Below are 16,690 nucleotides of genomic sequence, written 5' to 3' on the forward strand. Positions count from 1 at the left end.
CAAAAATATGGGATGACCTTAGTGACACATTTGTGCTACCCATGCATGGCAAGCATGTAAAATGGATGTCTATATTTATGAAATGATGTCATTAAGTAATATTGCCATACATTTTTCAAATGCTCTCATATATTTCAAAATTTTCAGTCACATATATTCAAGAATGGATGTCATATATTCAAAATTTCTGGACTCATTAAGTGTTGTCATATACTTAAGAATGGATGTCATACATTTTAGATTTGATGTGATTGAGTGTTGTCATATATTCAAGAATGGATGTCATATATTTTAAATTTGTTGTCATTAATAATTTTTTGTCATATATTCAAGAATGGATGTCATATATTTCAGCAATTCTCTCATATATTTCAGATTTTTGTCATTCACTGTTGTCATAATTTAAGAATGAATGTCATATATTCAGAAATGCTCTCATATATTTCAAAATTTTTGTCGTCAAGTGTTGTCTTTTACTTAAGAATGGATTTCATATATATTTGAATGTTGTCATATATGTTTAGAAATACTTCCGTTAAGTATTGATGTCTCATATATTTTGAAGTGTTCTCATTATTTTAAAATTTTATGTCTATTAAGTACTACTATTATATATTTATGAATGCTACCACATGTTGAGATATCGAGCTCCACTCATGATATGCCAGGGTGACCGTTGTGCATTTATGTCACCGACTTGTTAGCTGCAGATGCGGTTGGTACATCGCCCATGAATAATACCTAGATGACAGCTATCTTTATATACTCTAGTTAGTGGCTCAGTTAGTATGCCACCTTAGTTAGCTGAGTTTGGTCTGATACCCACATATAGGGTTCACCTATTCTTTTGTACTTAGAGTTCTTTTGGCTTTCACAACTAAGAAGAAGAAAATTGTTTTCAGCCTCCACCTTTGTGTATATTCCCCCATTGTGTGTGTGAGAAAGCTACAAGTGAGACTCCTTCCTTCTCTCCCACTCTCTTTACATGGTATCAGAGCTTGGTTCGTGGTAAGGAGCTCAAGAAATCAAACCAAGTTCGCGGTATCCTAGTAAGAGGATCAGTGTTGCTTTCTTTTTTTTTTGAGTTTGGGAGCAAATCTCTGCAGGTAGCATAGCCGGAAAGTGTAAGAGTGCATTGTCTCAGATTGGGATGCCCTTTGTGGTATAGCAAGAGGGTAGTATATGCTACGGGAGAAGGCAAAGCCCTTGGTGAAATTATTTTTTTGATTCGATGCCATTTCAGGGCCCATTTTGGTGGCGGAAGTTTTCCGCAAGCACTCAGGAAAGTGCCCTGTTTTTGCTGTGCGACCACTGTTCTGCAGATCGATGAGAAGTTATCACAGAAATTACATCGTATGCATGTGCACAGAGATATTGGGAGTGACAGAATCATTCTTATTGCCTGTTGATGCATAATCGTCACTAGGAAGTGACTATGTGGTCAAATACCACTTTCGTCAGTTTTGCAGATTTATCCTTGTGAGACAGAAGTTGTGTTTTTTTTGCAGTGACAAAATATTTTACAGTGTCCTATAATGGCGTCTGATGCTCTTTCACCAATTGTCACTAAAAAGCTTGACAAGAACAACTTCCAAGCATGGAAGTTTAGAATGACGAATTTCTTTAAGGGAAAAGGCTATTGGGAGTTCATTACTACAGCTGAACAAGAACTAGTTATTCCTAATGTTCCCAATCAACAGGAGTTGCAGGCATTTAAAGACTGGCATGAGAGAGCCAGAAAAGTTATGTATTGGCTGTCTATCACTATTTCAGATTCTATGATTATGCATATTCAAGATGCAAGCACGCTGAAGGAGACATGGGATACTTTGATAAAAATATATAGCACAAATATGCAAGCCAGGAAAATGCAGCTCAAGCAGGAGTTGCATAATGTGCAGAGAGAAAATATGAGCATCAATGGCTATCACATGAAGGTGAAGAAGATTGCAGATGCACTTGCTTCTATTGGGTCACCAGTGGAAGATGATGATTTAGTTTCTATGACCTTAAATGGTCTAGGAAAGGATTATGCACAATTCTGGACATCCATTGCCGTCCATGAGAATTTTCCTAATTTTGAGGAGTTGATTGCTCTTCTAATTTCTGAAGAGCAGAGAAATGGTGGTGCATCTTCTTCAGAGGAACTTCAAAAGAAGTTGTCTTCTACTCAAATGTTGGAAGAGGTAGAGGCAGAGGCAGAGGCAGAGGTAGAGCAGGCCGATTTGGAGGCCGTGGCAAAAATCAAAATATGCAGCAAATTCAAGAAAACCGATCCTATGGAGGAGGACGTGGTAACTTTAGAGGTAGGGGGAGCCAAAGAGGTCATGGTGGATGGCAGAGAGGCCAAAATGCAAACAACAATGTTGAATGCTACTACTGTGGTAAAATGGGTCATATGGTTAAAGACTGCTATAAAAAGCTGAATGACATCATGACTGGAAAATTGTAGCAAGGCAATTATGCATCCTCTAGTAGACAAGGTAATGACAGAAATGAGCATCTATTTATGATGCAGCACATGACCAATTCTATGATAAGTACAAAAGAAAGCAATAATGTGTGGTATGTTGACTCAGGTGCATCAAACCACATGACAGGTCATGCAGAATGGATGCAGGATGCAAGGAAAATGGAAAGACCAGGATTTGTGGAGACTGGTGATGATACTGCACATCCTATTATGCAGATTGGTAAAATTCCTTTGTCTATGCAGGATGGCAAAAAGAAATACTTGTATGATGTATTTCATGTCCCGAATATCACCAAGAACCCAGGTTTCTATTGGTCAAATGGTTGAGCAGGGCTTGCAGGTCATATTTAATCCTCATGGATGCTTTGTTAAGGATATGAAAAATAAAGGTCTCTTGATAACAAAAGGGAAGAAGAAGGGCAGGATGTTTACGTTAGATGCAGACATGCCTGAATTGAGTGCAGCAATGTTTGCACATGGGACCGATGTAGTTGCAGATATTGATATCTAGCACAAATGCATTGGTCATGTTAATGTACAACCACTTAAATTAATGCAGGCCCAAAATATTGTTGCAGGATTGCCTAAGTTCAAGGTTGCAGAAATGCATAAGGTATGTGAAGCTTGTCAATTTGGAAAACAAGCAAGGAAACCATTCCCTAGACATGTTCAAGAGAGTAAGAGGCCATTGGAATGCAGATGGTTCTGTGAACAGATACAAGGCAAGATTAGTTGTCAAGGGGTATGCACAAACATATGGCATTGATTATGAAGCTCTCAAATGAGTTTGCAAGTTTCCTGCAGGAGCATGGCATAAAGCAGCAATATTCATGCAGTCATACCCCACAGCAAAATGGACTTGCAGAAAGGAAAAACATGCATATTGGAGAGGTATCTCATGCCATGCTCAATGAAAAACACCTGCTAGATTATTATTGGGTTGAAGCAGTTGCTACAACAGTCTACATAATGAACAAGACTCCCACTACAACAATACATGGCATGACGCTAGAGGAGAGGTATAGTGGTAGGAAACCAGATATTTCTCATTTGAAAGTTTTTGGTTGCATTGCCTATGTTCATGTGCCAGATGAGTTGAAATCCAAGTTGGATCCAAAAGCTGAGAAGTGCATCTTTATTGGTTATTCTTTGTAGCAGAAAGGGTATAGATGCTATAACCCTTCTACTCGTAAGTTTACAATGAGCAGAGATGTTGTTTTTTATGAGATGAGCAGCTGGTATAAACCAGTAAATGTGATTGATGATGTAGATGCACAAAATGGTAATGCTGCACATAACTCACGGTAGCCAAGAAGAAAGAATAAGAGTTTGGTGTGGCAATGGATGACTCTGATTTTACATTTCTGATTGTTGCGTTAGACAGCTATTCGAGAAATAGCAGCTAAAACACAACGGGCAATTGGCAAACGCTTCTTCAATATGGTGTAACTATGCTCAGATCAGATGGGCCTTTCGAGGTAGGCTATGGCGTGTTTGCTGTGCGGCATACCTGCCTTGCCTCTTTCACGAAAGTTCTACCATAACATTTTACTGCCTCCGCTGCTGCTCGATGGAGGACCATTCGCTTCGCCGTATTTTGTAGCTAGGTATATCGGATTCTACAGTGATCCGCGAGGATTGGGCCACTCAAAATCGATTGTCAGCAATGCATGCATAATTGCAGAAAGTCAATTGGTGGACAGAGAGCTTGAAACCCACCAAAACGTACAACTTAAGCGATGCTCCTTGGAACAGGAAAGTGGGCATCAGCAGGAGGTCCTTGCATGGGGAGGAATCTCTGTCGAACATTGCATAGCTGACGAGGATATCGAATTGAATACAGTGCTGGTTGGAGAAGTAAGCACTAGTGGATTGGGCTCTGTTTTGAGGCGTTGCGGTAAGATTAAGGCAGTTTCGGAGGGAAGACGTGTCCATACCCATATTAGCCAACGCGGATACGACCGTATAAGATTTTTAGGGAACTGTCTGATCCAAATGTATGGAAACTGTGGAAGCATGGAGGATGCAAGAGCTGTGTTTGCAAAATTATCTTCACCGAACTTGTACTCCTGGACTATACTCCTTACAGCGTATGGACAGAACGGTAGTTTGGAGGAGGCAAGGAAGGTTTTTGGAAGAATGACTCACCGGAGCGTGGTCTCTTGGAATGCCATGATGGCAGCATGTGTCCAGAACGGGTCTGGGAAGGATGCTTTGGATCTATTTAGAAAGATGCAACTTGAAGCTATTCAACCAGACTATGTCAGCTTTGTCTGTGCTCTTGACGCATGTACCAGCGAGACATATCTTGAACAGGGAAAGCAGATCCATGTTGTTACCGCTGAAAGTGGATACGTGCATGATGTGGTAGTAGGAACTGCCCTGGTCACTATGTATGGCAAGTGTGGATGTACGCATGATGCAAGGCGTGTGTTTAGCAGAATGCCTCACCGGGATATTGTATGTTGGAATGCTATGATTGCAGCGTTTGCCCAGAATGACCATGGCAAAGACGCTCTCAATCTCTTCAGCCAGATGCAGCTTGAAGGAATAAAGGCAGACGTTGTTTCCTTTCTCTGTGCTCTTGACGCATGTGCCAGCCTGTCAGCCCTTGACAAAGGGCAGGATATCCACGTTGTCATAATTGACACAGGTAATGAACAACATATTGTTGTGGGAACTGCTCTTGTTAACATGTATGGCAAGTGTGGGAGCTTGTATGATGCAAAGAACGTGTTTTCTCGGATGCCCCACCGCAATGCCCTCTCTTGGAATGCCATAATTGGAGTTTTTGCTCAGAATGGACACAGTAAAAAGGCTTTGAATCTCTTCCATCAGATGCTATTGGAAGGCATCAAGCCCGACAGCACAACCTTCATTTCTGTTCTTAACGCATGCAGTCACACGGGATTGCTTGACGTTGGCAGGCATTTCTTTCTTTCTATGGGTAGAGACCACGGCATAAAACACACAATTGACCATTATGGTTGCATGATAGACCTTCTTGGTCGTGCGGGGCACTTGAATGAGGCAGAGAATTTGCTAAACAGCATTCCATTTGGAAAGGATGCTGTCCTCTGGCGTTGTTTGCTTGGTTCCTGTAAACTCCATGGTGATGTCAATCGGGGTCTACGTGCTGCAAATGAATGTTTTGCAGTGGATCCCAAAAATGCAACACCGTTTGTGATCCTCTCAAATATCTACGCCATAGCTGGTAGACTTGAGGATGCAGCAAATGTAATGGAGGCTCTAAGGAAAATTTTGTCAGCAGATGATTCTTGAGTTTGCTGAGGGAGATCATTGCATCCTTAATTTGTTAAGATAATTGAGGAGTTGCAAAGGTTAAGGAGGGAGATGGAGAAGTCTTGAGTATGAGCTTGACACAACAGCATTTGCAGCTTGAGGAAGAGTCGCAAGAAAACTGCTCGGTTATTATGGTGAAAAGTCAGCCATCACTTTTGATCTCATTTCCACTCCTGATATTCCTATCAAAAGAACCTTGAGATGTGTTCTGTCATGCTCCCACCAAGTTCCACACCAAATTCCAAGCATGCAAGCATTGTTAGGAATTCTAGTTGCTTCTATCATTTTGAATCTGGGATATGGGCTTGTCTAGATTACTAGTAAGATCTGGCCTACAGACGAAGGCAGAATTGAGATGGACCTACAATTGGGGTCAATGTGCAATACACATGTCTTAGCAAACCTATTTTTCCTGCTAGTATGCTGGTGGGGCAGATCGTCAAATAATCCAAGATATGTATTATGACATGGGAAGTATGATCCATAAGGATATCCTTGACGACACTTCAAATGAGAGCTTTTAGTGTTCTGGGGCTATAATTCATGGCAACTTGACCCATTAAATTCTCTTGGAGTTGTCATTAGCAGGAGTTGAGGATTCAAGCTTCACTTACCACCCAACCAATCCCTGCCCAGTAACAGCTCACCTACAAGCGAGTGCCTGGCTAGACAAGCATGGTCTTATTTATCATAACTTTACTTTTAAATTATATATAGAGAGGCATTCCTTAGGCATGTGGACATGAAATTTAAGTGAGGTTACAGGGATGGTCCAAGACAAAGAAGCAAATGGCATTGCATTGTATGTAAACCCGTGGGGTGTTCGCTACAACTAATTAATGAAGGGGAAAACAGGTCGTTTAAGAATAATGCCAAGCTCTGCTAGGCGTACCTCAAGCCAAAGGCTGTGATAATACAGATGGAGAAAAAGGGACATTGTATCATCGAAAATAAAGCTGACAACAATATGTCCAATTGGCAATCAGTTTCAGACACCGGAGAGAACTCTCTCTCTCTCTCTCTCTCTCTCTCTCTATATATATATATATATATATATATATTTGCGTCAGCCTCATGAAAGGTGGAGAGGAAGATTTCTATAGGTGGTCAATAATAATTGGCAGGCACTATAAAGGGCTAAAGAATCCAAAGCAACATGCTGCTTTAGCATGATACTAACTAAGATCTTGTACTCCATCACAGGCTGTCCCGTAGAGCCTCATGACTTCACCAGTGTTCATTTGAGCCAAGATACCAGTGCATGAAACACAATGCAAAATCAAGGAAATCCTTGATGACAATTCATCAAAGTCCAAGGAATCCCAATCCTTGAGAACAAAAGAAAGGTGGGAGTGGTGCAAGATCCTCAGACATTGCCCTCAAAGGCTCCTCCCGAAAAGAGGAAGAGTTGCAGAAAGGTTACAGGGTTATATTTGCCTGTGATGAGCCTTTATTCGTGCCTTGGTTGTATTGTATGCTGAAAGTTTTGCTGAAGATGAAGCAAGAATTTTAATCAGATATACTGGTGGATGGAAGTTTGTTTTGACATTTTGAAGGATCCTACTTGTTGTTTAGGCGACGATCTTCAATTATTGCAATTGATAATTTTGTATCTACTGGTGCCTGCAAGCCTGTATTTGGAGTAGAATGCCGTCAAATTTTCCAACAGAAGGATTCTTGAAGAGTTGATTTTGCTGTGCATCATCTACAACATCGGTTTTTTTTGCATTAGTGATGGAGCAGGCTATAGAGTTCTATTCGTGATGGAGCAGTGGCTCTACAGAGTTCTATTTTCTAATATTTTGAGAGAGACTGATAATATGAGAGTCTGATTCAATATTTTCCTTTTCTCTCTTTATGCTTTGTTTATTGTTTTGAGGTTTTTGTACATATAACTTGTGGATGGGTAAGGAGTGTTCAGTGGACTCTGGAGTTGAGAGGCAGTGATAATTCGAGAGTTTATGTTGGGTGAGCTAGCCCTTTCTTTCTTTACCTTTTGCTTCATGAAAGGTGGAGGAAGATTTCTATAGGTGGTCAATAATAATTTGCAGGCACTATAAAGGGCTAAAGAGTTCTATTTTCTAATATTTTGAGAGAGTGATAATATGAGAGTCTGATTCAATATTTTCCTTTTCTCTCTTTATGCTTTGCTTATTGTTTTGAGGTTTTTGTGCATATAACTTGTGGATGGGTAAGGAGTGTTCAGTGGACTCTGGAGTTGAGAGGCAGTGATAATTTGAGAGTTTATGTTGGGTGAGCTCGCCTATTGTTTTGAGGCTTTGACAAATATATCCAGCAGATGAGTAAGAACTATACCGTGGATCTTCGTCTTGAGTGCTTCAATCTCTTATATGTCGGGATGTTACATTTCCTATGATGAGTTGATGGAGCATGTGGGTTGTCATTCATGTTGATCCAAACTTTGTCTACTTGTTATTGCAGTCTATTACCGTGGATCTTCGTCTTGAGTGCTTCAATCTCTTATATGTCGGGATGTTACATTTCCTATGATGAGTTGATCAAGCATGTGGGTTGTCATTCATGTTGATCCAAACTTTGTCTACTTGTTATTGCAGTCTATTGGCCTGGCAAAAGATGGTGGTATGTCTTGTTTCTTTGTGCTTATTTGTGTATGAATGTAGCATTTTTTTATCGTCCTGATTCCTTTAAAGGAAAAGCATAGGCTCTGTTGATACTTATCATGGGAATTTCTCGAATAAATTTTGAGTACCTTGTGACAAGATTGAGTTTAGGACAGGTTCCATCTAAAGTTGTTCCTGCTAACTCTAATTTGCAAACCCTTACATTGTGGCAGGTAAATTAATAAAATTTCTCGATGTAAGAAAAGATGAATCTTTAGTTTGCAATAGTTAATAGGTTTGTGTATATGTTGGTTTTGCTGTTAGCATGGATGGGGTTGTGTCTGCATTGAGTGTGAAAGGGTAACTTTAAAAGAGCATGATGATCAATTGTAAGGCTTGCTCCTCCTTGCTTTGTAAAGCAATCATTTTGTTGTATAAAGCTGACTAACCATTGCACCAAGTCATATGCAGTATTCTATTGTATTAGTTGTTATTGGAATAGAAATAGAATGATCAAAGGATTGTTCTCTTATGTGTATTGAGTACTTTATTGTTATTTATTTTTCTTTTCTTTTCTATGAGTTTTTGTGTTGTTATCCTTTCTCAACAATGCAAGGCTTTGTGTTTCTAGAATGATCACCAGATGAGATGCCCACATTATTTTGTTTGCAAAAGCATGGCAAGTCAATGCTCTCGCCATAGTGCAAGAAAATTGACCCTTGAGAAAAGCAATGTCTGTTCTGACAATGTCTGTTCTGACACTGTAGAAAGATGCAATGGTTTGGGTACCATAATATGGCAACATGCAACGCCCTTGCATGACACCTTCTTAGTGCAATATCTGGAAGAAAAGTCGGTCGTCCATATTTTTGCAAAGCTCGTCCAAATGGACCTAAAGGACTTTACAATAGATGAATATGTAACTAAGGTTTGGCATACCCTACGACAACGGCGACTGGTAGGCAATTGATCAAATCATGAAGTTTTAAAATTCTTATCTTGCTCCTGGCTAAAATGTTTTGTTGAAAATAGTGACCCTTTTAAATTCAGATGACAGACATACAAAGATTAAATCTTAAATGTATATTTAACATGGGATATCACAACAATAATTAAACGTAATAAATTGTGGGGTTAAGTCTCCCTAAAAACACTTCCATAGGAGAGACCACGTTGTTACACTTGGTCATGATGAATTCCTCAAACTCAAAACTTAGCAACTCCCTTGTCAGCTAAAGCATCATCTGCTCATGATCTCCTATGATGATCAGGTCATCCACATAAATGACAACCAATGCATACTTTCCATCTCAATTAGGAACATACAAGTTAGCATCAAATACAATTTTTGAGAAAATCAATAGATATGGAAAAGCTATCCATTCATTGATACCATGCCCTCAGGGCCTATTTCAGCCTATACAATCAAAAAGCTATCCATCCATTGATACCATGCCCTCAGGGCCTATTTCATCCTATACAATGACTTCTTATACTTGCAAGCCTTATTCTCTAAACTTGGCACCTTGAAACGTGATGATTTAAACACGTATACCTTCTTCTTGAAATGTCCATTTAATAATGCCAACTCCACATCTAGCTAAAAGTCTGGCCACTTCTTATGAGTAGCCATAAGTAGTGCTACTTGAATAGTAGTCATTCTTGCTATTGGAGCAAAGAATTATAAAAAATCAAAGCCTTCAATTTGTGTGCACCCCTATGAAAAAAAGAAGAGCCTTGTACTTTTCTAAAGGGCCATCATACTTGTACTTGGAATTCCATACCCATTTAGTGCAATGACTTTCCTTTTCATGGGTAGCCGCCTATTAGCCAAGTCCCAAGTCTGGTTTTTAATGATGGTGTCATACTCATCTTGCACTGATCCAAACTTGTAGGCTACTTAAGCTTCAAAATCTCATGCATCAATGCCATACTGACTATGTGTTTTGAGGCCCATCTCTTCTCTAGTATCCTTTTTAAAATTTGAACTTTGTATGTGAATGACTCTGCACATGATTGAAGACATATTCAGTGATAAAGTGGATGGAGCCATTGCCTTCTCCACACTTTGTGGTGGCTACTCATGAAACATCACATTATAGCTGACCATGATCTTCTTTACCTCTAGATCATATATCTTTTATGTCTTTGATTCCTAGATGTATCCAAGAAAGATGCATTTCCTACTATTTGGATTTGACTTCTTTCTGGAGCTTTGAGAAGATGTGCATAACACTCAAATCAAAATGTTCAAAAATGAAAAGTTGAAGGCTTACTTGAGTAAGCCTCCAATTGTGTTTTTATTGTTAGAGCTTTTGTGTAGCTCTAGTTGAGGATGTAGACAATAGTATTGACCTTCTCTGCATGTAGCATACAGTGAGCATCTCCATGATAGTTCTATTGTAAGATTCTACAACACAATTCTATTGAAGTGTATGTGCAACTTTGAGTTGTCGTTGAATGGAATTCTCCCTCAAGTACTTGTCAAACTCTTTTGAGATGAAATCACCTCCTCTATCTATCCAAAAACTTTTCACCTTCATCTTGCTTTCATTCTCCAGTATCTTGTTCCACTCTTTAGAATTTATAGGAACTTCAGCCTTATCCTATACAAAATACACCCACATATACCAAATATAGTTGTTGATGGTTAGCAACATCACCCAAAGCTAGAGTAGGAATCTATCCACATAGATCATCATGTACCAAATATAGAGGATCCTTTTCCCAATTGCCAATTGAAAAAGGCTTTCTTTGCTGTTTGGCCATCATATAAGCTTCACATGGTTGGTAATTTTGGAAAATGTATGCAAATCTTCATCCATCCCTAGATTTTGCATTTCTTCATGAACAACATAACTAAGGTGAACAAACCTTTCATTCCATGATTACTTATGCCCACTACTATAGTGGCTTCGAGAATATTTAGCTCATACAAGTTATTGTTCCTCAGTGCTATGGCAACAACCTTGCTAGATGCATTAAGAATTTTCACTTCGGTTCTCTTGAATAGGACCTCCAAATTGCGATCAATTATCGTAGCAAAACCTTATTAAGATGAAGTACTTGAAATACATTAGACAACTCTTTAGCTTCGCCATTTGAATGAAAAAAGAACCAATACTCATATCTTGAACAAGTCTATTTTAATTGTTGTCGATCGTCACATTGATAGGCTCTTTGAGAGGCATCAAAGAGCGATATCATTCCTTTCTATTGATCATATGATGAGATGCTCCATCATCAAGAAGACATGAATCATTCCTCGCTAAAGCTTAAGTCGAGGAGCATACTTCTTCAAACATGCCCTATAAGTTCAACTCAAAATAAATTGTGTTGGCAAATTCATTGTCTTTTGAAGAAGACTTAGTAGTGCCGTTCTTTTCATCTTGCTACTTCTTTTGGTAGTCCTTGGACATGTGGCTACTCTTGTTACAATAGTCGCATGTATGCTTGAGCTTTCTCTTTTCATGTCCTTCTCACCACCCTTTCCTTGGATGTTGGCTAAGAATGTTGCATCACTTCTTCTGTGCATGTTTTCAATTGTACCTCCTCCTCTAGAAGCATAGCACGAAATTCTTCAAATATGAGGGTTGGAGTTCTCACCTATGTGTTAAGTGGTATAACTAGTGCATCATAACTTTTGGGGAAGAATTTAGATACATCTAGTGTACCACTTTTTGCTATCCCTACTACTTCCATCTGATCATAAATATTCTTAGTCTATGTGATGAAAGTCTCACTTCTTTATTGCAAGCTAACTCTCTAGGTTATTAATCCTAGTTTGATCTGCATCTCATAATAACCTTTCAATATGTTCTAAGAATCACTACACTTAGACATAATACAAAGCAATGTCAAGATAGAATCACTTACACTGGTAACGATAGCGCATAGTGCATCTGCATTTCTACATCTCCAAGTATGTAGAAGATCCACATCAAGAGGATTTGTGTTGCCAATGTCACTTGCCAAGTCTAGTGTTTTGACTCGTTGTAGATCTAGAACAATATCAAAGAGCTTAATGCATCTGCATTTCTACATCTTCAAGTACGTAAAAGATCCACATCAGAGGAGTTGTGTTGCTGAGGTCACTTGGGTCCAGTGTTTTGACTCATTCTAGATCTAGAACAATATCAAAGAGCTTGATGCATCAAAAATGGCCTTGATCTTGAACCTCCAAAGCACTTGCCTTCAAGATGAAAGACCCAAGTGGACAACTTTGCATGATCTCCACTTGAGTCATTGGGGTTGCTAGGGTTACTTAACTACTAGTAGTTATCACTCCAAATGTTTTCTGCTACAAAAAGTTCATCAAACTATCATGAAGTTGGAGGCCATCATATGCCCTCGATTTTGGGGACTATGTTCCCCCAGACTCGCTATACTCCGTTACCCCCCACTTCTCGGGGGACTTGTTGAGAAACCATCTCAACATCATGTGTTTAATATTGTGCATAGCACTAACACATAGAGTGCTATAGAGGAAAAGGTTAGATACCCTAGCCCTAACCCTAAAAGGGTTTGTATATATTCTACATTTTCAACTAATTCTAGTGTACAGTTAGTCCATTTGTGGTGTACTCTTTAGCTATGCACTCTCTCCTCATCTCCACTCTTCTCTCATCTCTTCATATTTTGTCATAGTATTAGAGTATCCCTACCTTCCGTTGAGGCATTGTGATCCTTGACAGCTTGAAAGTGATCGAGAGATTGATAGTTCTCATGAGTGATCGTGAGTTCATCCACTTCACTTCCATTAAGAGAATTTGGAAGAACTTCTTCCCATTGTGATTCCGTCTAAGAGAGAGCTTTGATATTTGTGAGAAAGAAAGATTCGAGAGATAAAGAGAGAAAGACTTCATGTCTTCCAAAGTCTCCCAGCAAAGTTTCTACAAGTACTTCAACCTTCAACCTCCCTTCAACAACAACTTGTAGCCACTATCAGGAGTTACTATAAGGCTCCAAGGCTAGTAGGGATCTTTGCCTTTGATTGAAGCTACAGGAGCTACAAGCCCATCGTGAAACTAAAGGCCCAACCACAGCAATGGCTCTAGTGTTCAACCAAGGCATCCTCAGCACCACCCGTTTCACATGAACTTTGTTTGATTGGCTTCCCTTGGGAGCCAAAAGCTACGCTTGCTGCTCGGTGCCATTTGAAATGTCTACAAGCCTCCAGCTACATAGCTGCTCCACGGTCTTGAGACCCACTTGAACTCATTCGAGAAATGAAGGCTTCTGCCAAGCTTCTTCTCCATAGGAACAAACAGTTGACTGGCTATGCAACACAGCCAACCGCACGCACAATGAGCAATCAATGGCTCCTGTGCCATAGTGCATACAACACCTCCAATGACGGGCTCCTCCCTTCGACCAAGCACTCTAGCTATAACCCTCAATGTTGTCAGTGACTCTATCAAACAAGCTAAGTGCCAATCAGCTGCGTGACCTCATCGAGCACTTCAACAACAAGATCTTGCCTTTGATGCCAATGACTCTCAACACAAAGAGCTCACGAGTAAAGCAACAAAGGATGTAACGACTAGGCTCTTCTTCATCGATAACCTCCAAGCAAGGTCCTGCAAACAAACACAGGCCACCCACTATAGAGCACCAACTGACCAACTTCCAAAAGCCTTCTCTGACTCAGATGACAAGACGAGGATAGCAACTACCTGATCACACAATGAGTGCTCCCGATGCCTTCACAAGACAAGCATAACACACATGGCTCAACTAAGGCTCTTGCATACATGGCCAACACCTTCGACTGAGCGAGCTCTAGGCGCCTCCAACAATGACACTGACCTAGTGCTCACTGCGAACAAGGTCGACCATCTAGCATAGCACAACACCTCGACACTCCAAGCACCCGCTGCTCCATAGACGTCAACCAACGTAAACAACCCGCCATCAACTGCCATCAACTATGTGCATAGTGATGACCTACCATCGATACCTTCTGCCAACCATGGATGATGATAGAATCTAGCAGATTTCATTGGGCATTTGAAGATTCCATCGAGAATCCCACTGATTCCATCAACACACATGGTGCCACCGGTACTAGAGATGTGGCATCTTATCTAAACACATGGCACCCTTATCTACAGGGCCACATCATTAGAAGACCTCTAGCATGCCATGTCATCACAATCGTCCATGTCAACATGCCACCTCGATGTGCCACATCAGCACATCTACGTCACCTGATCTACCACGTCAATATGTCCATGTCACTTGATTTGCCATGTTAGCACTTCCACCTGCCTACCACATCAGCACGCTGATGTAGTCTGACTACATCATTAGGGCCACATCATCAAGTGCCATGTGGACTGGCCACCTCAACACTACCACATGGTAGTCCCCTGTCAAGCAAACAACCCCTTTGCAGCAAGCACACTATGCACACTGCATGTGCACCCACTTGACACCTTAGCAATGTCCTAGAGGCACACCTATACATGAAACTCTGAGTGCCACACCATCATTTTGAACCCTTTTTTTGGCCCTTCCACCTAGATCAAGCCGTATATGTTGATCCAGGAAGAATTTGAGGGTGCTCCAAAAAGTAAAAAGGCTTGCTTTTTTGTGCTCTACACACTCGTCACATCATGCAAATATTTTGGCGCAAGTATGACACACTTTTGAGCCTCGACGACAAATCCACTTCTTGCATGCACATCAGCCTCTACGTCGATGCATCTAACCCAACACCTAAAATGAGCAAAGAAAAGAAATTATTTGCTACTTTTTCACTGTGCAATGGTTGGTCTAGATCTAGATCAGAGTAGATTAGATAATCCTTACAAGAGATAATCCAAGAAATCCAATGGAAGCCATGCCCAAGAATGCCTAAATAGTTCCTACTCGGAGTCAGTCCCTTTGCCCACTTGTGGTTTCAAATCATTACATTTCTTGAAACCCGATCTTTTATATTTTAGTGACCAGAGACTTCAGAGTGGTCAGAGGCACTGACCGTTTGATCAGAGGGCATATTCCACATGATTTGATTTTACACGCACATGCCATCATTGTAAAGCCTATATGGCTATTTTCCAGCATTGTGAACATCATTTCAAGCCTTGTAAAGCTCTTGGCTATTCTTAGCATCATTTGCCACAAGCCTTGTAACACATTGGATTATATATTGCAATTCTATCTACACTAACAGTTCATATTTCACTTGGTACAGTTAGTGTATTGTAATTGATTCAGACAATGATTTCACATACACTTCGAGTACATTCCTTGCACCATGTCTACCACTAGCAACCTTAATTTGGAGGCATATACTAAGCTAGATAACTCCAATTATGGCATATGGAAATACCAAATGTAGACCATTCTTGTACTTCAAGACAAATGGGAGTGTGTCGATAGGTCTACACCTAGACCATTGGACAATTCAACCAGTAGTAGCTCCACTCCCACCATTTTTGCAACACCAGTAGTGGGATCTACAGCTGCACCACTAGTGTCCATACTTGTAGGCAGATCTTGCCATTGCCCGAGCACAAGAAGAATGGGACAAGAAAGACAAATATGCATATCATTTGATCAAGCAAAATGTGCAAGATGTCATGCAAGGACAGCTCAACACCATCAAGACATCAAAAGAAGCATGGGACATGTTCGCATCTCTTTATGAGTCTAAGAACACTTACATGATTCTTACACTGGGAAACTAGATAAACCAAAGTTTCTGCAACAACAGTGACACTGGTCATGCTAATGTACTCAAAATCAAGGATTACAACAATCAACTCGCAGCAATAGGAGAGACCATGAATCCCACAGAAATGGATCAAGCCATCCTGAATGGACTAGGAGAGGAATACAAGAATCTAGTCTAGAATATTGCCATTCAATGGCAAACTCCGACACTGGAAGAGCTACAATTAGTGTTACATGGTGAAGAACTCATGAATCAATCCACTCACACACAAAAAGGTCATTCCAATGATCAAGCATTCGCATCTTCAGATAGAAGCAGAGGTAGAGGCGGAGGTAGATCATTTCAATGAAGTGGCCATCATCAACAACAAGGTCATCAACAAAGTCAGCATCAACATCATCCTGAGCAGCATCAGTGTCAACAACAACCAAGAGGAAGATTTCAAGGACAAGGAATGCATCCACACATGTGTCAAACATTCAGTGCAATTACTATCATAGGTTTTGACACTATGAAAGAGATTGCCGCAAGAAGCAGTACGACCAAGGCAGTCAATCTAGTAGTGAAATCGAGGGAATTTCTAAGGAAGAGGAAATCATTATGATGGACATTCAAGTCACAGTCATTATGCCAATGAAACTAAAAATATGT

The 16,690-nt window shown here is 40.2% G+C and overlaps 1 protein-coding gene across 1 annotated transcript; it reads left to right on the forward strand.

Annotated features, from left to right (window-relative positions):
* Positions 1-3,860: 3,860 nt before the first annotated feature.
* Positions 3,861-6,762, forward strand: LOC147902497 (pentatricopeptide repeat-containing protein At1g08070, chloroplastic-like). The gene has a single exon (XM_087373538.1). It carries the CDS (start codon positions 3,959-3,961, stop codon positions 5,753-5,755), a length of 1,797 nt encoding a protein of 598 aa, XP_087229664.1. The 5' UTR covers positions 3,861-3,958; the 3' UTR covers positions 5,756-6,762.
* Positions 6,763-16,690: the final 9,928 nt, after the last annotated feature.

Source organism: Dipteris shenzhenensis, chromosome 4 (assembly GCF_047967505.1).
Source record: "Dipteris shenzhenensis isolate YYH24624 ecotype China chromosome 4, Dip_SZ_1.0, whole genome shotgun sequence".
Lineage (NCBI taxonomy): Eukaryota > Viridiplantae > Streptophyta > Polypodiopsida > Gleicheniales > Dipteridaceae > Dipteris > Dipteris shenzhenensis.

What these genes read in the sequence shown, in the direction of transcription:
- LOC147902497 (XM_087373538.1), top strand. Translation starts at nt 3,959, where the DNA reads ATGGCGTGTTTGCTGTGCGGCATACCTGCCTTGCCTCTTTCACGAAAG.